The sequence below is a fragment of the Eucyclogobius newberryi genome, unplaced genomic scaffold (assembly GCF_026437365.1).
Source record: "Eucyclogobius newberryi isolate DKJ021-1_F unplaced genomic scaffold, fEucNew1.0.hap1 SCAF_16, whole genome shotgun sequence".
Taxonomy (NCBI): Eukaryota; Metazoa; Chordata; class Actinopteri; order Gobiiformes; family Gobiidae; genus Eucyclogobius; species Eucyclogobius newberryi.
Genome location: NW_027315790.1, coordinates 34,690,838 through 34,718,408, shown reverse-complemented (window position 1 = coordinate 34,718,408; position 27,571 = coordinate 34,690,838). Strand labels below are relative to the sequence as shown.

Here is a 27,571-nt window from a genome sequence, read left to right as displayed (position 1 = left end):
TTTAATCCTGATTTAATCCTGGTTTAGTCCTGGTTTAGTCCTGGTTTAGTCCTGGTTTAGTCCTGGTTTAGTCCTGGTTTAGACCTGGTTTAGACCTGGTTTAGACCTGGTTTAGACCTGGTTTGGACCTGATTTAGTCCTGGTTTAGTCCTGGTTTAGTCCTGGTTTAATCCTGATTTAATCCTGGTTTAGACCTGGTTTAGTCCTGGTTTAGTCCTGGTTTAGTCCTGGTTTAGTCCTGGTTTAGTCCTGGTTTAGTCCTGGTTTAGACCTGGTTTAGTCCTGGTTTAATCCTGGTTTAATCCTGGTTTAGTCCTGGTTTAGTCCTGGTTTAGGCCTGGTTTAGGCCTGGTTTAGACCTGGTTTAGACCAGGTTTAGTCCTGGTTTAGTCCTGGTTTAGTTGTGAGCTCTGCAAAGTAAAATGTTTTTGAGGAGGAAACGACATTAAAACAGAGTTAAAAATGTAAAACAGTTTTAGTCTGCCCCAAATAAATGGTCTGTTTGCTGTAACCCGAGTCAACATTTTTTAAGTGGTTTGGTCGTTAGGCAAATTTACTTTGAAGGCAAAAAAAAAAGATCAAAATTTTGCCCTTTTTTGAGTCGGAGTGACCACCAGGGGTCAGACTTCAACAGTCCAGGGGTCAGAGGCAAACCAACTAGTTTAAGGCAATTAGTCGTCATTAACTCGCGGTCTGTTTCGTTACAGATGCATGTGGGGGACTGACTACGCAGACGCAGACGCAAGTGCATTGCGCAATGCGTTATCTTTGCTATAAGGATGAAAGATAGGATAACAAGCGTAATAAAAATATTCGACACGGTACAGGGTTCAGAATAAGCGGTATCGCAAAATGCGACGCAATTTCTCTCAAATGCGATGCATTCGTCAGAAAAAAAGTGTTTGTGTTCGATTGTATCACCAAAGCGCCTAAAAGTACTGATCACTCGTCAATCGATCGTCAATAACGACATGACACATGTGGACGCTGTGTTGTCATGACGAGTCCCGCTGATGTCACAGATCACGAGTGTGAAAAGTGGGAGGAGCCACGTGCAGTAAAGTTAGCGTCACAGATTCAGACTTCCTAAACACAAAAGTCTTTGCAGATCATTCACAGCCAAAACACTCATATTTACACTGCAGTGACACAACCTCATTTTAAAACTCAGATGTGTATTTTGGTCGCAGCGAATCACACGGATCCGACTGTGCAGAGCCGAGACGAGTGCTTAGGGACCGTCATCAAATAGCAAAACGAAAAATGGAATGGAACATCAAATAAAGCGGTACAATTTGAATAACACATAAAATACACCATGATGGTCGCCACAGCAACATATATTTTTGCATCAGAAGCTTAATACATATTTTTTTGTGAGTGTAAAGACAATTAATATGTAAATGAGACTCCTGCAAATAGTCATGTGATGATGATGATGTGGAAGAAAGTTGTAAATGAGGCTCTGACTTTGTGTTGATTAATATGTTCAACAACTAATTTTATTTGCAAGTTTTCTGTTTTATTTAAAGAAAAAGTGTTTAAAAGTTAATTTGTTAAGAGTTTTTTTTTAAATAGAATGTTTAATGTTTAATGTTAAAATGTCTAACCCATACATTTTAAATAAATAATCGTGTTATATCAATGGAAAATATTGATTGTTAGTCACTTTCGTGTTTTGCTCTGCAATTATGAAATTGCTAAACAAATTCAAATTTAGAAAAATTAACGGTTTGCTTAGCAGCTGCTGCACAAGTGAAAATCCTTCAACTGAACCCTGCGGTAGTTTAGGGAAGTCCGGTTGGTGAGTCGGCGAAATAATTGAAAAATAAAAGAATTCAACGTTTTTTCAACAAAATGCTGATAAAAAAATGTCAGTCGGCTAGTTTCACACTGGGTCGGTTGGGTTACAGCAAACAGATATATTATTTTGCTCAGCCTCATGATAAATAGTTTTTCTTATCAAATGTAGAAAAATGTTCAGTTGTTTTTTCTGGACTCAGTTTTAGAAAAAACAAGACGTTTCGACTCATCCAAGAGTCATTGTCAATCTGCAGATTTAGACGAGAAACTCAGATGTTTATTCTGTTCTGTGGTAAGCCCCGCCCACCGGGCCAGAGTCCAGATAAAACAACTGAAGCTTTTTCTACGATGGACCCCTGCTGGACCAATGAGGAACTACACCGGCATGTTTCTAATCAAACGTTTGTTTGTTTGTTTGTTTGTTTGTTTGTGTGTGTGTGTGTGTGTTTGTTAGTTGGTTTGTGTTTGTTTGTTTGTTTGTTAGTTAGTGTGATTGTTTGTTTGTTTGTGTGTGTGTTTGTTTGTTTGTTTGTTTGTTTGTTAGTTTGTGTGTTTGTTTGTGTGTTTGTTAGTTAGTTTGTGTGTTTGTTTGTTTGTTAGTTAGTTGGTTTGTGTGTTTGTTTGTTTGTTTGTTTGTTAGTTGGTTTGTTTGTGTGTTTGTTTGTTTGTTTGTTTGTTAGTTAGTTTGTGTGTTAGTTTGTTTGTGTTTGTTTGTTAGTTAGTTTGTGTTTGTTTGTTTGTTAGTTTGTTTGTGTGTTAGTTTGTTTGTGTTTGTGTTTGTTTGTTAGTTAGTTTGTGTGTTTGTTAGTTAGTTAGTTTGTGTGTTTGTTTGTGTGTTTGTTTGTTTGTTTGTTTGTTTGTTTGTTTGTTTGTTTGTGTGTTACAGTCCTCACTCTCGGATCTGCTCCATCGTGTCCCTCAGACCGTCAGCGTTATGGTCAAAAATGGGTCCGACCAGAACGTTGATGCCGTTGTTTTCCTCTGCGTATCGCCTGAACAGCGCCCCCTGCAGGTGACGCCACACCCCTGCACAGAGCACCTGTCATACTCACACACAACAACACTGCACTTTCCACATACTCTTACTTTGTTCAGAGTGAACTTTGAAACTGAAGATGTTGTTTTGAAAATGATTATGATTGTGATTATGATGTGATTATGATTATGATGTGATTGTGATCATGATTGTGATTATGATGTGATTGTGATTATGATGTGATTGTGATCATGATTGTGATTATGATGTGATTGTGATTATGATGTGATTGTGATTATGATGTGATTGTGATTATGATGTGATTATGATTATGATGTGATTGTGATTGTGATTATGATTATGATGTGATTGTGATTATGATGTGATTGTGATTATGATGTGATTGTGATTGTGATTGTGATCATGATTGTGATTGTGATCATGATTGTGATTGTGATTATGATGTGATTGTGATCATGATTGTGATTGTGATTATGATGTGATTGTGATTATGTGATTGTGATCATGATGTGATTGTGATCATGATTGTGATTGTGATCATGATGTGATTGTGATCATGATTGTGATTATGATGTGATTGTGATTATGATGTGATTGTGATTGTGATTATGATGTGATTGTGATTATGATGTGATTATGATTATGATTGTGATTATGATGTGATTGTGATCATGATGTGATTGTGATTATGATGTGATTGTGATCATGATTGTGATTATGATGTGATTGTGATTATGATGTGATTGTGATCATGATTGTGAGTGTGATTATGATTGTGATTATGATGTGATTGTGATCGTGATTATGATTGTGATCATGATTGTGAGTGTGATTATGATGTGATTGTGAGCGTGATTATGATTGTGATTATGATTGTGATTATGATTGTGATTATGATTGTGATTATGATTATTATGATTATGAGTGTGATTATGAGTGTGATTATGATTGTGATTATGATTGTGATTATGATTATTATGATTATGAGTGTGATTATGAGTGTGATTATGAGTGTGATTATGATTGTGATATGACTGTGATAGTGATTATGATGTGATTGTGATTATGATATGATTGTGATTGTGATTGTGATTCTGATGTGATTCTGATTATGATCTGATTATGATTGTTCTCCCGGGCTCAGACCCTTCACGTGGTGTTGGACTCACTCTTGAAGGCAGGGAACATGGGCACAGCGTTTGTGACGAGAGAAGCATCGAACCTGGACTCGACCGAAGAGGATAATTCTGAAAAACCAGAGGAAAAGCACCGGGTTTAGACCAGGACCAGAACCAGAACCAGAACCAGAACCAGGGCCAGGACCAGGACCAGGACCAGAACCAGAACCAGGGGGAAGTACAGGCATTAAAGCGCCCTCTACAGGTCGGGCGACTCATTGAACTAAAATACATTTAAGATAAATACATTTTCCATTTTGAAATAAATTATAAAAACTTTGTCCCAGAATAGCCCATTTTTTAGGTTATTAATTCCACTTCCTGTTTGTAAATGATGACATCACAGTAGGAAATTACCCAGTAAACACTGGGCCAACTCTGAAGTCACCATTATTTTATTTGACAAATACAAATACATGAGAGCGACTTTATTTTGTTGATTTCATGTTTAGAGTCAAAAAAGTTGTTTCTTTGTGTAAATTCTGCATAAACTTTGACTGGAATGAGTGTCCCTGCTGTGATGTCACTTCCTGTATGAGTGTCCCTGCTGTGATGTCACTTCCTGTATGAGTGTCCCTGCTGTGATGTCACTTCCTGTATGAGTGTCCCTGCTGTGATGTCACTTCCTGTATGAGTGTCCCTGCTGTGATGTCACTTCCTGTATGAGTGTCCCTGCTGTGATGTCACTTCCTGTATGAGTGTCCCTGCTGTGATGTCACTTCCTGTATGAGTGTCCCTGGTGTGATGTCACTTCCTGTATGAGTGTCCCTGGTGTGATGTCACTTCCTGTATGAGTGTCCCTGCTGTGATGTCACCTCCTGTATGAGTGTCCCTGGTGTGATGTCACTTCCTGTATGAGTGTCCCTGGTGTGATGTCACTTCCTGTATGAGTGTCCCTGCTGTGATGTCACTTCCTGTATGAGTGTCCCTGGTGTGATGTCACTTCCTGTATGAGTGTCCCTGGTGGGATGTCACTTCCTGTATGAGTGTCCCTGGTGTGATGTCACTTCCTGATTGAGTGTCTCTGGTGTGATGTCACTTCCTGTATGAGTGTCTCTGGTGTGATGTCACTTCCTGTATGAGTGTCCCTGGTGTGATGTCACTTCCTGTATGAGTGTCCCTGGTGTGATGTCACTTCCTGTATGAGTGTCCCTGGTGTGATGTCACTTCCTGTATGAGTGTCCCTGGTGTGAGGTCACTTCTTGTTTGAGTGTCCCTGGTGTGAGGTCACTTCCTGTATGAGTGTCCCTGGTGTGAGGTCACTTCCTGTATGAGTGTCCCTGGTGTGAGGTCACTTCCTGTATGAGTGTCCCTGGTGTGATGTCACTTCCTGATTGAGTGTCCCTTCCTGTATGAGTGTCCCTGGTGTGAGGTCACTTCCCGTATGAGTCTCCCTGGTGTGAGGTCACTTCCTGTAGGAGTGTCCCTGGTGTGATGTCACTTCCTGATTGAGTGTCCCTTCCTGTATGAGTGTCCCTGGTGTGAGGTCACTTCCTGTATGAGTCTCCCTGGTGTGATGTCACTTCCTGTATGAGTGTCCCTGGTGTGATGTCACTTCCTGTATGAGTGTCCCTGGTGTGATGTCACTTCCTGTCATTTTCTACAGATTTTTCAACGTTTTCTCCACAAATACCTGCTCGATTGATGTAAATCTATCATTAATTTGTACGACAGGTACAAATACACCAGATAAAGTCAGAATTAAAACATCATAGGCCCTTTAAAGGGGAGGTACAGCTGTTAAAGGGGAGGTACCAGTGTTAAACGGGAGGTACAGCTCTTAAAGGGGAGGTACCAGTGTTAAAGGGGAGGTACAGGTGTTAAAGGGGAGGTACTGGCGTTAAAGGGGAGGTACAAGTGTTAAAGGGGAGGTACTGGTGTTAAAGGGGAGGTACAGGTGTGAAAGGGGAGGTACAGGTGTTAAAGGGGAGGTACTGGTGTTAAAGGGGAGGTACCAGTGTTAAAGGGGAGGTACAGCTTATAAAGGGGAGGTACAGGTGTGAAAGGGGAGGTACCAGTGTTAAAGGGGAGGTACTGGTGTTAAAGGGGAGGTACAGGTTTTAAAGGGGAGGTACAAGTGTTAAAGGGGAGGTACAACAGTTAAAGGGGAGGTAGAGGTGTTAAAGGGGAGGTACAGCAGTTAAAGGGGAGGTACAGCAGTTAAAGGGGAGGTGTTCTTTTCTTCTGTATCTACCTCTGGATCTACCTGTGTTGCATCAATGGAATTTCCCCATGTGGGACAATAAAGGATTATCTTATCTTATCTTATCTTACCTGGTGGGAAGAGGAAGCCGTAGCTGACTTGTTGGTGTTGCTGGTAAACGCTGCAGCTCCGACTGTGGACGGGCGACACTCGCTGATCCGCTCTGAGACAAGTCTGATCTGTGGAGACGTCCGAGAGCCCCAACTCCCCCTGAAAGACAAGGACGATCTAAGTCCTCCTGAAGGAAACTTTTTACTCCTGAGCTCGATCTGAGCGAGTCACAAAAAGACGTTTATTCCACGTTTGTGTGTGTGAGGGGCGTGGCTAAATCTAGTGTGTGTGAGGGGCGTGGCTAAAGCTAGTGTGTGAGGGGCGTGGCTAAATCTAGTGTGTGAGGGGCGTGGATAAATCTAGTGTGTGAGGGGCGTGGCTAAAGCTAGTGTGTGAGGGGCGTGGCTAAATCTAGTGTGTACAGGAACAGTTTTGCCTCATTTCTTTGACTTCTCTCAAAGCCTCTACGCCACGTTTGAACCTCTCTTTATGTCATGCTAATGCTAATGCTAACGTCAGAAGCATTATGACCTGGAAATATCAGATTGTGGCTTTTGACAAAGCGAGTGCCGTGCGGCCATAAACAGGAAATGGCTGTTGCTAACGTGCTTTGCTAGCTTTATGTTGCTAAGGCTCCACATAGTCGTTAGCATCAGTGGAAACACGGCGCTTTAGCACGAGATCAAGTCAAAGTTTGTCTGCAACTTAACGGAAATAAAACAGCAGAACTTTCAGATGGACTTTAAGACTGAGACTCACTTTAGGACTGAACAGGTCTTTTTGGGAGTAAAATGACCCCCTGACCCCCCCTGCACAAACCGGCCGGCTGGTTGTGTTTTAACAGCGTGTTGGACGCTGGCGTGTTTCCTGTGGCGCTCTGACCTCGCCTCGCTCGCACAGAGACTCCGTTCTGCTCGTTTGTGCAGTGACATCACAACGTGGCGCGCTCGAACACAGCGCTGCTCTTTAGAGTCAGGTCCAGACCCGGTTTACGAGCTCTGGACTTTGGACCGGACCGAGGTAGAGGAACTACAGCGTGGTCAGAAACAAGTCCCACCCTGACCTTTTTCATATTATCTTTGTTGATGAAAACGATCGTGATAAAAACAATTGGGCAGATTTACGTTTAAAATAACAGCTAGCATTAGCTTTGAGACATGATCCTTATTATTACGTTATTATTACCCTATTTATTATTCTGAGACTCGGTAAATCCCCAATGACGACTAATAAGGAGCAGAAGTAGTGACAATAACAGCGATCTAATGGCGAGCTAACAGCGAGCTAACGGTGAGCTAACGGTGAGCTAACAGCGAGCTAATGGTGAGCTAATGGCGAGCTAAAGGTGAGCTAACAGCAAGTTTAGAGTGAGCCAACAGAACGGCAACGGTGAGCTAACAGCGAGCTAACGGAGAGCTAACAGAGAGCAAAGAGTGAGCTAACAGCAAGGTAACTATGAGCTAAGAACGAGCTATTGGTGAGCTAACAATGAGCTAACAGTGAGCTAACAGCGGGCAAAGAGAAAGCTAACGGCGGGAAATCATCAGGTCTAAACCAGGTCTAAACCAGGACTAAACCAGGACTCACCGTGGCAGGTATGGTGTAGGAGGCCCACAGAGGCAGGGCCAGCTCTCGGCTGTATCCACTGATGAACTCCACATGATGAAGGAGCGAGTAGTGCGTGTGGAAGAGCACGGCTGGACGCCCGAACGGAACGTGAGATGTGTCTGAAAAACAGCATTTACAGAGTCAGTCCAGGACCACCAGGTGAACGGGCTTTTCGGAGGCTGGACCCCCTGGAAGCTGCAGTGTGCCCCCCTTGATCCCGAGTCACCACTGCACGAGAACATCAGAACCTTTTCCTCCAGAAGTCTGTTCCTCTGGATTTTTAAATCCCCTCCGGCTAGATGTTAAAGACTTTACACATGATCTCAATCAGAGCGTGAAACCATGAGTGACACCGCGAGTGACACCGCGAGTGACTCACTGTAGGAGTAAAGGTCGTCTGAGGGACTGAACGGGACGATCGTCTCCTCCACTTTGTTCTGAGGGAAAACAACCAACAATCCATCTTTAGATCTTCCAAACCAAAACGTGTCTGCGTGAGATCGAAATGCAGTAACGACCTCATCATCGCAGCTGCAGCCGAGGTCGTAGGTCGCTGTGGCCTCAGGGTCGAGGGGCGGCGTCGGTGATGTCACTTCTTGTGGCATGGTGGGGTGAAATGGCGGCTTGCAGAGCATGTCGTTCAGGCTGCCGTACGTGCCGTTGTTCGGAGCCGGAGTCAGGTCCAAAAGATCTGGACGACAGACACGGACCAAACATAAAGCTTTATTCTGGTTTATTCACGACACTAAATCCTGCGAAGTCGACATAAAACCTGTTCAAATGTAGTTTCCTCCTCAAAGATTTAAGGCTCATTTACGATCTTTATGAGACGATGGTTAAATCATTTGTCTAGAATAAAGCTGTGTTCAGGCCGTGGCGTCCAAAGCGTCCAGTTTACATTCAAAGTCTGTGTGGACGTGCGTCCAGAGCGTCCAGAGCGTCCGACGCTCAAAACGCAGGATAGACACATAGACTTTGAATGTAAACTGGACGCTTTGGGCGCCGTGGTGTGATCGGGGCTTTAGTCTTAGACTTAGACGAGAAAGAAAAGGATGTTATAAAAGAATAAAGCGGGTTTAAATACACGTACCACACATCACATTGTAAAGCTCGATGTTATCAAACTCTGGAACCTTTTTCTGGAACTTAAAACTCGGCCCGTGGCCGATGAAGATGGTCTGAAGGACAAGAACAGTTGAACACTTAGAAGAACGGGGTTAGGAGAAGGTCATGTCTGTGTCCCGAGCGTTACCCTCATGCTCGTGATCTTGTTGTCAAAGCCGTGGTCTCCGTTGAACAGACACCGACTCCTCAACTTCTCTGGCATTTTCCTGAAAGAGAAACACCAACATGACGACTTTACTGTGACCCTTGAGTTACTCCTCGAGCGCCTCGTACTTGGCGACGTGCCACTTCCTCTCCATGAGCAGGTGCACTTCCTCAATCCGCCTGTTATTGGCGTAGTGCAGTCGTTTGGGCAGATGCTGCTTCAGGTACGGTTTGAAGTGCTGCGTCGGCATTTTACACTGAAACGAGAGGGCAAAGGTCAGCGAGAACTCAACACGCTCGACGCCCTCGAAGCCTGAACTCACACAGGTACTTACAGTGAGGTTAGCCACCACAACAGCAGGGTCGTCTGCAGAAACACAAACATGTCAGTGGGGGAGTAGTAGCAGTGGCATTAGCAGTAGCAGTAGCAGTAGTAACAGTAGCAGCAGTAGCAGTAGCAGTAGCAGTAGCATTAGCAGTAGCATTAGTAGCAGGAGCATTGGCATTAGCAGTAGTAATAGTAACAGTAGCAGTAGCATTCGCAGTAGTAGTAGTAGTAGCAGTAGCATCAGTAGTAGCAGCAGTAGCAGTAGCAGTAGCAGTAGCATTAGCAGTAGCATTAGTAGCAGGAGCATTGGCATTAGCAGTAGTAATAGTAACAGTGGCAGTAGCATTAGCATTCGCAGTAGTAGTAGTAGTAGCAGTAGCATCAGTAGTAGCAGCAGTAGCAGTAGCATGAGCAGTAGCAGTAGCAGTAGCATTAGCAGTAGCAGTAGTAGCAGTAGCAGTAGTAGCAGTAGCATTAGCATTAGCATTAGCATTAGCATTAGCATTAGCATTAGCATTAGCATTACCAGTAGTAGTAGTAGTAGTAGTAGTAGTAGCAGTAGCATTAGCATTAGCAGTAGTAGTAGTAGTAGTAGCAGCAGTAGCATTAGCAGTAGCACTAGCATTAGCATTAGCAGTGGTAGTAGTAGCAGTAGTAGCATTAGCAGTAGCATTGGCATTAGCATTTGCAGTAGTAGTAGTAGTAATAGCAGTAGCAGTAGCATGAGCAGTAGTAGTAGTAGCAGCAGTAGCAGTAGTAGCAGCAGTAGCAGTAGCAGTAGTAGCAGTAGCATTAGCATTAGCAGTAGTAGTAGTAGTAGTAGTAGTAGTAGCAGTAGCATTAGCATTAGCAGTAGTAGCAGCAGCAGTAGCAGTAGCATTAGCAGTAGCACTAGCATTAGCATTAGCAGTGGTAGTAGTAGCAGTAGTAGCATTATCAATAGCATTAGCAGTAGTAGTAGTAGTAGTAGTAGTAGCAGTAGCAGTAGTAGCATTAGCATTATCAATAGCATTAGCAGTAGTAGTAGTAGTAGTAGTAGTAGCAGTAGCAGTAGTAGCATTAGCAGTAGCATTAGCATTAGCAGTAGTAGTAACAGTAGCAGCAGTAGTAGTAGCAGTTGCATTAGCAGCAGTAGTAGCAGGAGCATTGGCAGTAGAATTAGCAGTAGTAGTAGTAGTAGCAGTAGCATCAGTAGTAGCAGCAGTAGCAGTGTAGCAGTAGCAGTAGCATTAGTAGTAGCACTAGCATTAGCATTATAGCATTAGCAGTAGTAGTAGTAGCAGTAGTAGCATTAGCAGTAGTAGTAGCATTAGCATTAGGAGTAGTAGTAGTAGTAGTAGTAGCATTAGCAGTGGAATTAGTAGCAGGAGCATTGGCATTAGCAATAGTGGTAGTAACAGTAGCATTAGCATTAGTAGTAGCATCAGTAGTAGCAGCAGTAGCAGTAGCAGTAACAGTAGCATGAGCAGTAGCAGTAGCAGTAGCAGTAGCATTAGCAGTAGCAGTAGTAGTAGTAGCAGCAGTAGCAGTAGCAGTAGTAGCAGTAGCATTAGCATTAGTAGTAGTAGTAGTAGTAGTAGTAGTAGCAGTAGCAGGAGCATTAGCATTAGTAGTAGTAGCAGTAGCAGTAGCAGTAGCATTAGCATTAGCAGTGGTAGTAGTAGCAGTAGTAGCATTAGCAGTAGCATTAGCATTAGCATTAGCAGTAGTAGTAGTAGTAGTAGTAGTAGTAGTAGTAGTAGCAGTAGCAGTAGCAGTAGCAGTAGCATGAGCAGTAGCATTAGCAGTAGTAGCAGTAGCAGTAGCAGTAGTAGTAGTAGTAGTAGTAGTAGTAGTAGCAGTAGCATTAGCATTAGCAGTGGTAGTAGTAGCAGTAGTAGCATTAGCAGTAGCATTAGCATTAGCAGTAGTAGTAGTAGTAGTAGTAGTAGTAGTAGCAGCAGTAGCAGTAGCAGTAGTAGTAGTAGTAGTAGTAGTAGTAGTTGCAGTAGCAGTAGCATTAGCACTAGCGTTAGCATTAGCAGTGGTAGTAGTAGCAGTAGTAGCATTAGCAGTAGCATTAGCATTAGCAGTAGTAGTAATAGCAGTAGCATTAGCAGTAGCACTAGCATTAGCATTAGCAGTGGTAGTAGTAGCAGTAGTAGCATTAGCATTAGCAGTAGTAGTAGTAGTAGCAGTAGCAGTAGCATTAGCAGTAGCACTAGCATTAGCATTAGCAGTGGTAGTAGTAGCAGTAGTAGCATTATCAGTTGCATTAGCATTAGCAGTAGTAGTAGTAGCAGTAGCAGCAATAGCATTAGCAGTAGTAGTAGCATTAGCATTAGCAGTAGTAGTAGTAGTAGTAGCAGTAGTAGCAGGAGCATTGGCATTAGCAGTAGTAGTAGTAGCAGTAGCAGTAGCAGTAGCATTAGCAGTAGTAGTAGTAGTAGTAGCAGTAGCATCAGTAGTAGCAGCAGTAGCAGTAGCATGAGCAGTAGCAGTAGTAGCAGTATCATTAGCATTAGCAGCAGTAGTAGTAGTAGTAGTAGTAGTAGTAGTAGTAGTAGTAGTAGCAGCAGCAGTAGCAATAGCATTAGCAGTAGCACTAGCATTAGCATTATAGCATTAGAAGTAGTAGTAGTAGCAGTAGTAGCATTAGCAGTAGTAGTAGCATTAGCATTAGCATTAGCAGTAGTAGTAGCATTAGCATTAGCAGAAGTAGTAGTAGTGACATACATGTGGCAGATTTGGGGTCTCTTGGTCGTATCCGTCCCAATGATCCGGGGATGAGGTTGATCTCGTCGATGTTCAGAGGATACGAGCTCAGGAACTCCATCCGGTCACAGTGAGCCTCCTCCATGCCTGAAGTACAAGTATGAGATATGAAGTACAAGTATGAGATATGAAGTACAAGTATGAGGTATGAAGTACAAGTATGAGGATGAAGTACAAGTATGAAGTATGGAGTACAAGTATGAAGTATGAAGTACAAGTATGAGGTATGAAGTACAAGTATAAGGTATGAAGTACAAGTATGAGGTATGAAGTACAAGTATGAAATACTAAGTACAAGTATGAGGTATGAAGTACAAGTATGAAGTACCGTGGTCCCCGACGATGATGACGTTGACGCAGCGGTGCAGGTTGATTTGTTTCAGTCCGTTCATGAGTTGACCAATGACATTATCGATCTCACGCAGAGGGTTGTCCAGCTGGAACATGACCACAGAACTCATCAAACCATAGACCTTGTCACGCTATAGACCCTGTCACGTGACCTCATAGACCCTGTCACATGACCCTATAGACCTTGTCACGCTATAGACCCTGTCACGTGACCTCATAGACCCTGTCACATGACCCTATAGACCCTGTCACGCTATAGACCCTGTCACGTGACCTCATAGACCCTGTCACATGACCCTATAGACCTTGTCACGCTATAGACCCTGTCACGTGACCTCATAGACCCTGTCACATGACCCTATAGACCCTGTCACGCTATAGACCCTGTCACGTGACCTCATAGACCCTGTCACATGACCCTATAGACCCTGTCACGCTATAGACCCTGTCACGTGACCTCATAGACCCTGTCACATGACCCTATAGACCCTGTCACGCTATAGACCCTGTCACGTGACCTCATAGACCCTGTCACATGACCCTATAGACCCTGTCACGCTATAGACCCTGTCACGTGACCTCATAGACCCTGTCACATGACCCTATAGACCCTGTCACGCTATAGACCCTGTCACGTGACCTCATAGACCCTGTCACATGACCCTATAGACCCTGTCACGCTATAGACCCTGTCACGTGACCTCATAGACCCTGTCACATGACCCTATAGACCCTGTCACGCTATAGACCCTGTCACGTGACCTCATAGACCCTGTCACATGACCCTATAGACCTTGTCACGCTATAGACCCTGTCACGTGACCTCATAGACCCTGTCACATGACCCTATAGACCTTGTCACGCTATAGACCCTGTCACGTGACCTCATAGACCCTGTCACATGACCCTATAGACCTTGTCACGCTATAGACCCTGTCACGTGACCTCATAGACCCTGTCACATGACCCTATAGACCTTGTCACGCTATAGACCCTGTCACGTGACCTCATAGACCCTGTCACATGACCCTATAGACCCTGTCACGCTATAGACCCTGTCACGTGACCTCATAGACCCTGTCACATGACCCTATAGACCTTGTCACGCTATAGACCCTGTCACGTGACCTCATAGACCCTGTCACATGACCCTATAGACCCTGTCACGCTATAGACCCTGTCACGTGACCTCATAGACCCTGTCACATGACCCTATAGACCCTGTCACGCTATAGACCCTGTCACGTGACCTCATAGACCCTGTCACATGACCCTATAGACCCTGTCACGCTATAGACCCTGTCACGTGACCTCATAGACCCTGTCACATGACCCTATAGACCCTGTCACGCTATAGACCCTGTCACGTGACCTCATAGACCCTGTCACATGACCCTATAGACCCTGTCACGCTATAGACCCTGTCACGTGACCTCATAGACCCTGTCACATGACCCTATAGACCCTGTCACGCTATAGACCCTGTCACGTGACCTCATAGACTCTGTCACATGACCCTATAGACCCTGTCACGCTATAGACCCTGTCACGTGACCTCATAGACCCTGTCACATGACCCTATAGACCCTGTCACGCTATAGACCCTGTCACGTGACCCTATAGACCCTTTCACGCTATAGACCCTGTCACGTGACCCTATAGACCCTGTCACGTGACCCCATAGACCCTGTCACGTGACCCTATAGACCCTGTCACGCTATAGACCCTGTCACGTTATAGACCCTGTCACGCTATAGACCCTGTCACGTGACCCTATAGACCCTGTCACATGACCCAGAGCCACCCCAGGGCCACCCCAGGGCCACCCCAGGGCCACCCCGAGGCCACCCCGAGGCCACCCCGGGGCCACCCCAGGGCGGAGAGTAAACCAGAGCAGCCGGAGGAAACCTTCAGGCTTCTGAAGCTGCAGCTGTGACTCACAAAACCCTCATTAAAAACACACAGATGGTTTTAAAGTAGTTTGGAGTGTGAAATGACCTCGCTGCTGAGAGGTCCGAGTCTGTGGCCAAATGTGTCCGGCTGCTCCGAGTGAACCGCGTAAACATAAGGCCTGGAACAGAAGAGGAGGAACGTTTCACCGCTTCGTTTGTTTCAACTAAGTGTTATTAGTGGACTCTGTACCTGACGTCGTCGGGCAGTTGCAGCCAGCTCAGGATGGTGAGGATCCTTCTCTCCAGAGGAATGACCCTGAACACAGCAGCACACGGCGTAAACACACTGCGTAAACACACGGCGTAAACACGCGCCGTAAACACGCGCCGTAAACACACGGCGTAAACACACGGCGTAAACACACGGCGTAAACACACGGCGTAAACACACGGCGTAAACACACGGCGTAAACACGCGCCGTAAACAACACGCGCAACCACACGCCCCAAACACCCTATGCTAACACCCAAATGCTAACACCCTAATGCTAACACCCTTAATGCCAACACCCTAATGCTAACACCCTATGCTAACCCCTTAATGCTAACACCCTAATGCTAACACCCTTAGTTCCAACACCCTAATGCTAACACCCTATGCTAACACCCTTAGTGCCAACACCCTAATGCTAACACCCTTAATGCTAACACCCTTAATGCCAACACCCTAATGCTAACACCCTATGCTAACATCCTATGCTAACACCCTATGCTAACGCCCTAATGCTAACACCCTGTGCTAACACCCTATACTCCATCCATCCATTTTCTTCCGCTTATCCGGGGCCGGGTCGCGGGGGCAGCAGTCTGAGCAGGGACTCCCAGACTTCCTTCTCCCCAGACACTTCCTCTAACTCCTCCTGGGGGATCCCGAGGCGTTCCCAGGCCAGCCGAGAGACATAGTCTCTCCAGCGTGTCCTGGGTCTTCCCCGGGGCCTCTTCCCGGTGGGACATGCCTGAAACACCTCCCGAGGGAGGCGCCCAGGAGGCATCCGGAACAGATGCCCGAGCCACCTCACCTTATCTCTAAGGGAGCGCCCAGCCACACGGTGGAGAAAACTCATTTTGACCGCTTGTATCCGCGATCTTGTTCTTTCGGTCACTACCCAAAGCTCATGACCATAGGTGAGGTCAGAACGTAGACCGACCGGTAAATCGAGAGCTTTGCCTTTCGGCTCAGCTCCCTCTTCACCACAACGGTCCGATGCAGCGACTGCATCACTGCAGCCGCTGCACCGATCCGCCTGTCGATCTCACGCTCCATTCTTCTCTCACTCGTGAACAAGACCCCGAGATACTTGAACTCCTCCACTTGGAGCAAAGGACACCCCACCCATCTGGAGAGGGCAAGCCACCTTTTTCCGGTCGAGAACCATGGCCTCGGATTTGGAGGTGCTGATTCTCATCCTAGCCGCTTCACACTCGGCTGCAAACCGTCCCAGTGCATGTTGCAGGTCCAGGTTTGATGGAGCCATCAGGACAACATCGTCTGCAAACAGCAGAGATGAGATCCTGTGGTCCCCAAACCGGACACCCTCCGACCCCTGACTGCGCCTAGAAATTCTGTCCATAAAAATTATGAACAGAACCGGTGACAAAGGGCAGCCCTGGCGGAGTCCAACATGCACTGGGAACAGGTCTGACTTACTGCCGGCAATGCGAACACAGCTCCTGCTCCGGTCATACAGGGACCGGACAGCCCTGAGCAAAGGGTCCCGCACCCCGTACTCCCGGAGCACCCCCCCAAAGGACACCCCGAGGGACACGGTCGAAAGCCTTCTCCAGATCCACAAAGCACATGTGGACTGGTTGGGCAAACTCCCATGAACCCTCGAGCACCCGATGGAGAGTCTAGAGCTGGTCTAGTGTTCCACGACCGGGACGAAAACCACTCTGCTCCTCCTGAATCCGAGGTTCGACTATCGGTCGGATTCTCCTTTCCAGTACCTTGGAATAGACCTTACCGGGGAGGCTGAGGAGTGTGATCCCTCTGTAGTTGGAACACACCCTCCGGTCCCCCTTCTTAAACAGAGGGAACACCACCCCGGTCTGCCAGTCCAGAGGCACGGTCCCCGACTGCCACGCGATGTTGCAGAGACGTGTCAACCAAGACAGTCCTACAACAACCAGATACTTTAGGTACTCAGGGCGGATCTCATCCACCCCCGGAGCCCTGCCACCGAGGAGTTTGCGGACAACCTCAGTGACTTCAGCTTGGGTGATGGATGAGCCAGCCTCCGAGTCCCCGGTCTCTACTTCCTCTTCGGAAGACGTGACTGAGGGATTAAGGAGATCCTCAAAGTATTCCTTCCACCGTCCGACGACATCCCCAGTCGAGGTCAGCAGGCCTCCACCCGCACCGTAAACGGTGTTGGTGAGGTAATGCTTCCCCTTCCTGAGGCGCCGGACGGTTTGCTAGAATTTCTTTGGTGCCGACCGATAGTCCTCCTCCATGGCCTCCCCGAACTCCTCCCAGGCCCGGGTTTTTGCCTCTGCGACAGCACAAGCCGCGGCTCGCTTGGTCTGCCGATACCTGTCGATGACCTCCGGAGACCCACAAGCCAGAGTGGCCTGATAGGCCTCCTTCTTCAGTCTGACGGCATCCCTTACTTCCGGTGTCCACCACCGGGTTCGGGGGTTGCCGCCACGACAGGCACCGGAGACCTTGCGACCACAGCTCCGAGCAGCCGCATCAACAATGGAGGCGGAGAACATGGTCCACTCGGACTCAATGTCCCCAACCTCCCCCGGGACATGGGAGAAGCTCTCCCGGAGGTGCGAGTTGAAAACCCTACTGCCACAAGGCGTTCCCAACAGACCCTCACAATGCGCTTGGGTCTGCCAAGTCTGTCCGGCTTCCTCCTCCGCCAGCGGATCCAACTCACCACCAGGTGGTGATCGGTTGACAACTCTGCCCCTCTCTTCACCCGAGTGTCCAAGACACGCGGCCGGAGGTCAGATGTCACGACAACAAAGTCGATCATTGACCTGCGGCCTAGGGTGTCCTGGTGCCATGTGCACTGATGGACACCCTTGTGCTTGAACATGGTGTTCGTTATGGACAAACCGTGGCTAGCACAGAAGTCCAATAACTGAACACCGCTCGGGTTCAGATCGGGGAAGCCGTTCTTCCCGATCACCCCTCTCCAGGTGTCACTGTCATTGCCCACATGGGCGTTGAAGTCCCCCAGTAGAACAACGGCGTCCCCGGTCGGTGCACTGTCCAGTACTCCTCCCAAGGACTCCAAGAAGGCCGGGTACTCTGCACTGCTGTTCGGCCCGTAGGCCGCCACAACAGTGAGAGACCTGTCCCCCAACCGAAGGCGGAGGGACGCGACCCTCTCGTTCACCGGGGTGAACTCCAACACGTGGCGGCTGAGCTGAGGGGCTATAAGCAAGCCCACACCAGCCACACCAGAGAAGTGGAGCGTCCAGCCCCTCTCGAGGAGATGGGTTCTAGACTATATCTAGTCGGTATCGTTCAACCTCCCGCACAAGCTCAGGCTCTTTCCCCCCCTGCGGGTGGTGGGCCCACGGGAGGGCGGCCCCACTTCGCTCCTTCGGGCTGTGCCCGGCCGGGCCCCGTGGGGTAAGACCCGGCCACCAGGCGCTCGCCATTGAGCACCCATCCCAGGCCTGGCTCCAGGATGGGACCCCGGTGACGCCGATCCGGGCGACGTAAACGGCCATGTTCTTTTACTCATCATAGGAGGCTTCTGAACCGATCTTTGTCTGACCCATCACCTTGGACCTGTTTGCCTTGGGAGACCCTACCAGGGGCTTGAAGCCCCCGACAACATAGCTCCCGGGATCATTCGGGCGCTCAAACCCCTCCACCACGTTAAGGTGTCGGTTCAATACTAACACCCTTAATGCTAACACCCTAATGCTAACATCCTAATGCTAACATCCTATGCTAACACCCTAATGCTAACACCCTTAATGCTAACACCCTAATATTAACACCCTAATGCTAACATCCTAATGCTAACACCCTATGCTAACACCCTAATGCTAACACCGCATGCTAACACCCTTAATGCTAAGCCCCTATGCTAACACCCTAATGCTAACACCGCATGCTAACACTCTTAATGCTACCCCCCTATGCTAACACCCTAATGCTAACACTGCATGCTAACATCCTTAATGCTAACACCCTATGCTATAAGGGGTGACAGTGCCTACATAATAATGTGCAAGGTTTATACTGGTTTATACAGGTTTATACTTGTTTATATAAGTGTCTACAGGTTTATACTGGTTTATATAAGTGTCTACAGGTTTATACTGGTTTGTACTGGTTTATACAGGTTTATACTGGTTTATATAAGTGTCTACAGGTTTATACTGGTTTGTACTGGTTTATACAGGTTTATACTGGTTTATACAGGTTTATACAGGTTTATACAGGTTTATACTGGTTTATATAAGTGTCTACAGGTTTATACTGGTTTGTACTGGTTTATACAGGTTTATACTGGTTTATACAGGTTTATACAGGTTTATACAGGTTTATACTGGTTTGTACTGGTTTATACAGGTTTATACTGGTTTATACAGGTTTATACAGGTTTATACTGGTTTATATAAGTGTCTACAGGTTTATACTGGTTTATACTGGTTTATACAGGTTTATACAGGTTTATACAGGTTTATACTGGTTTATACTGGTTTATACAGGTTTATACTGGTTTATACTGGTTTATACAGGTTTATACAGGTTTATACTGGTTTATACTGGTTTATACTGGTTTATACAGGTTTATACTGGTTTATACTGGTTTATACTGGTTTATACAGGTTTATACTGGTTTATACTGGTTTAAATACTGCAGGATGATCAGTACTAACTTATGTACCAAGGCCAGAAGAAGGAGGCGGCCTTCACGCCCTGTTTCTCAGCCGTGATCCAGATCTGAAACAGAAAGAGAAGTGTTTTCTTTCTGTCCAGTTATTATTCACTAAAGGAATCATCTCGAGTCCGAGACAAACGCTGTTGTGATTTTGGGCATTACAAAAACAAATGTAAATATAGCCGCAAGCGGCAATGATCGGCCCTCGCCACGCCGCCGCCACGCCGCAAGAGGAGGGGGCGCTAACGCGCCCCAATTGTCCTTTAATACATCTACTGCTGAATCTGTGACGCTGTCACATCTTCTCCCCTTTGTTTTACCATCAAAAAGCAATTTTATTTTGAATTCTTGGCAAAATGTGCGGCAAAGACACCGTGACTCTTTGAATAAAAATGTGAATAACTTTTGATGGTCCACCCCTGAAGATGAGTAACACCAAATTTCAGGTTAATAGGGCTAACGCCCTGAGGGGGAGGAGTTTGTGAAAGTCTAAAGTGTAAACATGTTCTGGCGATTTCCCCATTGGAATAACGTGGGAGGTTTTGGTCATCGCTACGGCAAAACCATAACAATTATGACATTGACTTTTTTGATGGGGATGACAAAATTGTGTTGTGTGTCAAATATCATAAAATTTCGCAAAACTAAACATTTTACCTCCATATAAAATCTGTAGGGGGCGCTGTGGTGCCAAATAAATTGATTTCACTTCAAGTACGTTTAGGGCAAAGAGTTTAACAACTGATTCTAATTTGACGCAATTCGGACTTTATCTGCGCAAACGGCAGAAATGTGTCGGTGTAATCCCTCATTGGTCCAGGCGTGTTCCATAGTAGAAAAAGCTTCAGTTGTTTCATCTGGACTCAGTTTGAAAAAATAGACGTTTCGACTCTCATCCAAGAGTCATTGTCAATAAAAGAATTTAGGTCGAGAACTCCGATATTAATACTGTTCTGTGGTAAGACCCGCCCATTGGGAGGAGCCTTCCTGAAGTAGAAAGAGTTGTTTGTTTCAACAGAAACTCCCCCCTTGTATCTACCGAACTAGCCTATTCAGAATCTTAATGGGCTATTAGAAACCTCTTTGTCTTTGTGAGACCCTGGCTCAACCACCCTGAGTACCTGATTAGCATCTAAATGTGTAAGGTTTACAACACAGAGCTCAAGGTGTGCCCACCAGCTCAGAGGACAAGAAGAAAGAGGACAAACATGTCCGAAATGCCCTCTCAGCCTGTGGTTACCCCGCTTGGGCTCTCAACAGAGTGAAGAGAACCAAGAAGCAGGACAAAAGGGAAACTGAACAGAGAAGGAAGGGTGTTTCTATCCCTTATGTGTCTGGCCTGTCGGAAAAACTGCAGAGAATTTTTAGACAACACGAAGTCCCTGTTTATTTTAAACCAGGAAACACTTTAAGACAAAAACTGGTTCACCCAAAGGACAAGTTGCCGACTCAAAAACAGAGCAATGTAGTTTATTCGATCCAATGCAGTGAAGAAAGCTGTAAAGAACGGTACATAGGTGAGACTAAACAGCCTCTACACAAGAGGCTTTATCAGCACAGAAGAAATACTAGTTCAGGACCTCAGAGTGCCGTGCATCTCCATCTTGAAGCCTCTAATCACTCGTTTGAAGACGGTGAGGTGAAGGTTTTAAGCAGGGAGAAAAGATGGTTTGAAAGAGGAGTCAAGGAAGCTATTTTTGTTAAAAAAGAAAGACCTTCTTTAAACAGAAATGGAGGTCTAAGGTTCAATCTTCCTGTAGTGCACAATGGTATTCTGAACCCCTGGAGAGGTAGAGGACCAGGACCAGGACATGTAGATGCTAATCAGGTACTCAGGGTGAGCCAGGGTCTCACAAAGACAAAGAGGATTCTAATAGGCCATTAAAATTCTGAATAGGCTCGGTAGATACAAGGGGGAGTTTCTGTTGAAACAAACAACTCTTTCTACTTCAGGAAGGCTCCTCCCAATGGGCAAGTCTTACCACAGAACAGTATAAATATCGGAGTTCTCGACCTAAATTCTGTTATTGACAATGACTCTTGGATGAGAGTTGAAACGTCTATTTTTTCAAACTGAGTCCAGATGAAACAACTGAAGCTTTTTCTACTATAAAACGGCAAAATGTTAAATTTGGGAGATTTCTGAAATTCTAGCTAAAGTTTGCGGCTTCGCCGCTCAGAGACCGTGACAGGGTCAATGTCATTTGAATAACTTTTGATGTCCCACTCCTCAGTAGCATTTTCACAAAATTTCAGCTTTTTAGGGCCGATGCCCTGGGAGGAGTTCGTAAAAGTACGACGTTTGGAAAAACTCCCGAGTCATGCTTAGCCATTTTTGAAGCAATATGGCCGACATTTGGTTGGGCAGACGGCGTTGCCGTAATAATATTTTTTACTTCTCTTGTCACCATCTACCTCTGCACTAAATTTCATGATTCTACGATCAGATTTCCTTTCAACCCTCTCAATGCATTTTTGGTACATTTGGGGGCGCTGACGCGCTAATTTTTTATTTTAGAAAAGGGAAATAGCCAGAATGTAGAGAGGCACGATTTTTTGAGGTGTGCAAATTTTTGTGAATTTTCGTTAATGTTCACTGGGTGAAAAATAGGGGGGTGTGTCCCGAGAAGAAAGAAAGAAGAAGAAAGAATAATATTCCGATGCGAAAACAATGTTTCCCATTTTTCAAATATCATAAACTATACATTTTCGGAAAGCGCTCCCTGGTCACTGACGGGTACTTTTGTTAATTTTGAGTGGGCTCCGCCCACTTTGTGTTTTTGGCCCTCTATACAGTAATAATGTTACATTTTTGCATTACATGCTTATATGCACGGAACATGCAAGAGATGGGGAACGTATTCGTGAGGTACTTAGGGCAAATGAGTGCTTTATATGGGGATGACGACCGCGAAATGTAAAGTGCTCGTTTAGTGCGCACTTTTGCACGGGCTTCGCCTGTTTACAACGGTAATGTTCCATTTTCCTACTACTAATTAGGATGCACGGGGCGTGCGTGAGTGAAGGAGTGCGTTAGTGAGTGTTTGGAAGTGGGCGAGCGCTTCGCGCTCGATTTCGTGCGCACTATGTGCGCACTTTCGCAGCCGTGCTTCGCACTGCCTTACGAGATTAATAGGCCTCGTTGTAGGGTAAAGGTTAAGGTTAAGGCCTCGTTGTAGGTTTAGGGTAAAGGCCAAGGCCTCGTCGTAGGGTAAAGTGCACTGACCGGCTGCCCTCCCCACCAGCGATGGTTGAGCTTCTCTCGTCCCCTCAGGGTGAACGTGGCGTTGAACACCGGGTCGTGCATCGTGTTTCCCACAATGCCGTGGGACTCTGGGTAAAGACCCTGTACAAAGACACGAGCATCAAACCGAAAATGAACTGGACTTTAAAGGATCCCACAGACCGATGGGACATAGACTGTGTTGGTTTTGTTTTCTCAGATTTCCTGCTATAGCCACGTCTCACAGCGACAAAAAACGTATGATTAAAAAAGTAGAATGCAGATATCATTTGGATTAGATGAATTCTGAAAACATTTGTTGTGTTTTGTTGAGGTCAGCGGCTCACGGAGCTCTGTCTCTGGACCCAGCGCCCAAAACACTCGTCTGCGCCTGTTGAAACGTGGCTTACGACAGCAGGACGATGAGACTCACCGTGGCCAGAGTGTAAAGGTTTGGGAAGGTTTTAGACGGATAAACCGGTCTCATGTACGGAGAGGACGTCCCACACGACCCTGTCACAAACACACATGATGTACACAGATATATTCTTGGTGGTTTTAGGTGGTATTTCCGATGTAAAGGCGTCGTACTGAGTTTGTGCAGGTTGGGGGTGACCGCTCGTCCTTTCTTCAGATACGAGGCTCTGAAGCCGTCCACTGACAGCATGATCAGAGGAGGCCGGATGAAACTGGAACACAAATATCATGTTGGCACATTTGTGCAGGTCATGTGGGTAAAGTGTCTTGCTCAAGGACACAGTTCAATACCAGCAGTGAGGATTGAACCACCGACCTCAAGGTAACAGGGTGAATGTCGTGACCCGCCCCCGCCACAAATCAATGTGTGCATAATTCACATTTAGAAGGGACAATGAAAACAAGTCAACTGACCCGGCTGGACATTCAGGCGCCTTGATCTCCTCACACTCGTCCTGAACCCACGAACTCTCACCTCAGAAACAAAGAGAACAGAACCTTTACCTCAGAGACAGAGGGAAGAGAACCTTTACCTCAGAGACAGAGGGAACAGAACCTTTACCTCAGAGACAGAGGGAACAGAACCTTTACCTCAGAGACAGAGAGAACAGAACCTTTACCTCAGAGACAGAGGGAACAGAACCTTTACCTCAGAGACAGAGAGAACAGAACCTTTACCTCAGAGACAGAGGGAACAGAACCTTTACCTCAGAGACAGAGAGAACAGAACCTTTACCTCAGAGACAAAGAGAACAGAACCTTTACCTTAGAGACAAAGAGAACAGAACCTTTACCTCAGAGACAGAGGGAACAGAACCTTTACCTCAGAGACAGAGGGAAGAGAACCTTTACCTCAGAGACAGAGGGAACAGAACCTTTACCTCAGAGACAGAGGGAACAGAACCTTTACCTCAGAGACAGAGAGAACAGAACCTTTACCTCAGAGACAGAGGGAACAGAACCTTTACCTCAGAGACAGAGAGAACAGAACCTTTACCTCAGAGACAAAGAGAACAGAACCTTTACCTCAGAGACTGAGGGAACAGAACCTTTACCTCAGAGACAGAGGGAACAGAACATTTACCTCAGAGACAGAGGGAACAGAACCTTTACCTCAGAGACAGAGAGAACAGAAGGTTTACCTCAGAGACAGAGGGAGCAGAGCCTTTACCTCAGAGACAGAGGGAACAGAACCTTTACCTCAGAGAATAAGAGAACAGAACCTTTACCTCAGAGACAGGGAACAGAACCTTTACCTCAGAGACAAAGAGAACAGAACCTTTACCTCAGAGACAGAGGGAACAGAACCTTTACCTCAGAGACAGAGGGAACAGAACCTTTACCTCAGAGACAAAGAGAACAGAACCTTTACCTCAGAGACAGAGGGAACAGAACCTTTACCTCAGAGACAGAGGGAACAGAACCTTTACCTCAGAGACAAAGAGAACAGAACCTTTACCTCAGAGACAGAGGGAACAGAACCTTTACCTCAGAGACAGAGGGAACAGAACCTTTACCTCAGAAACAGAGGGAACAGAACCTTTACCTCAGAGACAGAGGGAAAAGAACCTTTACCTCAGAGACAGAGGGAAAAGAACCTTTACCTCAGAGACAGAGGGAACAGAACCTTTACCTCAAAAACAGAGGGAACAGAACCTTTACCTCAGAGACAACGAGAACAGAACCTTTACCTCAGAGACTGAGGGAACAGAACCTTTACCTCAGAGACAGAAGGAAAAGAACCTTTACCTCAGAGACAAAGAGAACAGAACCTTTAACTCAGAGACAGAGGGAACAGAACCTTTACCTCAGAGACAAAGAGAACAGAACCTTTACCTCAGAGACAGAGAGAACAGAACCTTTACCTCAGAGACAAAGAGAACAGCACCTTTACCTCAGAGACAGAGGGAACAGAACCTTTACCTCAGAGACAGAGGGAACAGAACCTTTACCTCAGAAACAAAGAGAACAGAACCTTTACCTCAGAGACAAAGAGAACAGAACCTTTACCTCAGAGACAGAGGGAACAGAACCTTTAACTCAGAGACAAAGAGAACAGAAACTTTACCCCAGAGACAGAGGGAACAGAACCTTTACCTCAGAGACAAAGAGAACAGAACCTTTACCCTAGAGACAAAGAGAACAGAACCTTTACCTCAGAGACAGAGGGAAAGGAACCTTTACCTCAGAGACAAAGATAACAGAACCTTTACCTCAGAGACAGAGAGAACAGAACCTTTACCCCAGAGACAGAGGGAACAGAACCTTTACCTCAGAGACAGAGGGAACAGAACATACCTCAGAAACAGAGGGAACAGAACCTTTACCTCAGAGACAGAGGGAATAGAACCTTTACCTCAGAGACAGAGGGAACAGAACCTTTACCTCAGAAACAGAGGGAACAGAACCTTTACCTCAGAGACAAAGAGAACAGAACCTTTACCCTAGAGACAAAGAGAACAGAACCTTTACCTCAGAGACAGAGGGAAAGGAACCTTTACCTCAGAGACAAAGAGAACAGAACCTTTACCTCAGAGACAGAGAGAACAGAACCTTTACCTCAGAGACAGAGGGAACAGAACCTTTACCTCAGAGACAGAGGGAACAGAACATACCTCAGAAACAGAGGGAACAGAACCTTTACCTCAGAGACAGAGGGAACAGAACCTTTACCTCAGAGACAGAGGGAACAGAACCTTTATCTCAGAGACAAAGAGAACAGAACCTTTACCTCAGAGACAGAGAGAACAGAACCTTTACCTCAGAGACAAAGAGAACAGAACCTTTACCTCAGAGACAGAGGGAACAGAACCTTTACCTCAGAGACAAAGAGAACAGAACCTTTACCTCAGAGACAGAGAGAACAGAACCTTTACCTCAGAGACAAAGAGAACAGAACCTTTACCTCAGAGACAGAGGGAACAGAACCTTTACCTCAGAGACAGAGGGAACAGAACCTTTACCTCAGAGACAAAGTGAACAGAACCTTTACCTCAGAGACAAAGAGAACAGAACCTTTACCTCAGAGACAGAGGGAACAGAACCTTTACCCCAGAGACAAAGAGAACAGAACCTTTACCTCAGAGACAGAGGGAAAAGAACCTTTACCTCAGAGACAGAGAGAACAGAAGGTTTACCTCAGAGACAGAGGGAGCAGAACCTTTACCTCAGAGACAAAGAGAACAGAACCTTTACCTCAGAGACAGAGGGAACAGAACCTTTACCTCAGAGACAAAGAGAACAGAACCTTTACCTCAGAGACAGAGAGAACAGAACCTTTACCTCAGAGACAAAGAGAACAGAACCTTTACCTCAGAGACAGAGGGAACAGAACCTTTACCTCAGAGACAAAGAGAACAGAACCTTTACCTCAGAGACAGAGAGAACAGAACCTTTACCTCAGAGACAAAGAGAACAGAACCTTTACCTCGGAGACAGAGGGAACAGAACCTTTACCTCAGAGACAGAGGGAACAGAACCTTTACCTCAGAGACAAAGAGAACAGAACCTTTACCTCAGAGACAGGGAACAGAACCTTTACCTCAGAGACAAAGAGAACAGAACCTTTATCTCAGAGACAGAGGGAACAGAACCTTTACCTCAGAGACAGAGGGAACAGAACCTTTACCTCAGAGACAAAGAGAACAGAACCTTTACCTCAGAGACAGAGGGAACAGAACCTTTACCTCAGAGACAGAGGGAACAGAACCTTTACCTCAGAGACAAAGAGAACAGAACCTTTACCTCAGAGACAGAGGGAACAGAACCTTTACCTCAGAGACAGAGGGAACAGAACCTTTACCTCAGAAACAGAGGGAACAGAACCTTTACCTCAGAGACAGAGGGAAAAGAACCTTTACCTCAGAGACAGAGGGAAAATAACCTTTACCTCAGAGACAGAGGGAACAGAACCTTTACCTCAAAAACAGAGGGAACAGAACCTTTACCTAAGAGACAACGAGAACAGAACCTTTACCTCAGAGACTGAGGGAACAGAACCTTTACCTCAGAGACAGAAGGAAAAGAACCTTTACCACAGAGACAAAGAGAACAGAACCTTTAACTCAGAGACAGAGGGAACAGAACCTTTACCTCAGAGACAAAGAGAACAGAACCTTTACCTCAGAGACAGAGAGAACAGAACCTTTACCTCAGAGACAAAGAGAACAGCACCTTTACCTCAGAGACAGAGGGAACAGAACCTTTACCTCAGAGACAGAGGGAACAGAACCTTTGCCTCAGAAACAAAGAGAACAGAACCTTTACCTCAGAGACAAAGAGAACAGAACCTTTACCTCAGAGACAGAGGGAACAGAACCTTTAACTCAGAGACAAAGAGAACAGAAACTTTACCCCAGAGACAGAGGGAACAGAACCTTTACCTCAGAGACAAAGAGAACAGAACCTTTACCCTAGAGACAAAGAGAACAGAACCTTTACCTCAGAGACAGAGGGAAAGGAACCTTTACCTCAGAGACAAAGATAACAGAACCTTTACCTCAGAGACAGAGAGAACAGAAC

At 46.0% G+C, this 27,571-nt stretch overlaps 1 protein-coding gene across 2 annotated transcripts in view; it reads right to left on the bottom strand.

Annotated features, from left to right (window-relative positions):
* LOC140362231 (autotaxin-like) overlaps window positions 1-27,571 on the bottom strand; it is a 113,887-nt gene that overhangs the window by 59,619 nt on the left and 26,697 nt on the right. Inside the window, exons 5-23 of one of the 2 annotated variants that reach the window (XM_072448326.1) lie at window positions 23,465-23,525; window positions 23,165-23,262; window positions 23,007-23,086; window positions 22,577-22,696; window positions 19,357-19,412; window positions 14,685-14,750; window positions 14,541-14,613; window positions 12,520-12,628; window positions 12,153-12,278; window positions 9,445-9,476; window positions 9,239-9,366; window positions 9,093-9,171; window positions 8,931-9,018; window positions 8,359-8,531; window positions 8,220-8,277; window positions 7,820-7,959; window positions 6,253-6,391; window positions 3,970-4,047; window positions 2,697-2,829 (exon numbers count right to left, since the gene is read on the bottom strand). In XM_072448326.1, coding sequence (XP_072304427.1) covers window positions 2,697-2,829; window positions 3,970-4,047; window positions 6,253-6,391; window positions 7,820-7,959; window positions 8,220-8,277; window positions 8,359-8,531; window positions 8,931-9,018; window positions 9,093-9,171; window positions 9,239-9,366; window positions 9,445-9,476; window positions 12,153-12,278; window positions 12,520-12,628; window positions 14,541-14,613; window positions 14,685-14,750; window positions 19,357-19,412; window positions 22,577-22,696; window positions 23,007-23,086; window positions 23,165-23,262; window positions 23,465-23,525 — 1,837 coding nt within the window. Of the gene's footprint in view, window positions 1-2,696; window positions 2,830-3,969; window positions 4,048-6,252; window positions 6,392-7,819; window positions 7,960-8,219; window positions 8,532-8,930; window positions 9,019-9,092; window positions 9,172-9,238; window positions 9,367-9,444; window positions 9,477-12,152; window positions 12,279-12,519; window positions 12,629-14,540; window positions 14,614-14,684; window positions 14,751-19,356; window positions 19,413-22,576; window positions 22,697-23,006; window positions 23,087-23,164; window positions 23,263-23,464; window positions 23,526-27,571 lie in introns of both variants that reach the window. The other variant, XM_072448325.1, reaches the window with a different exon arrangement.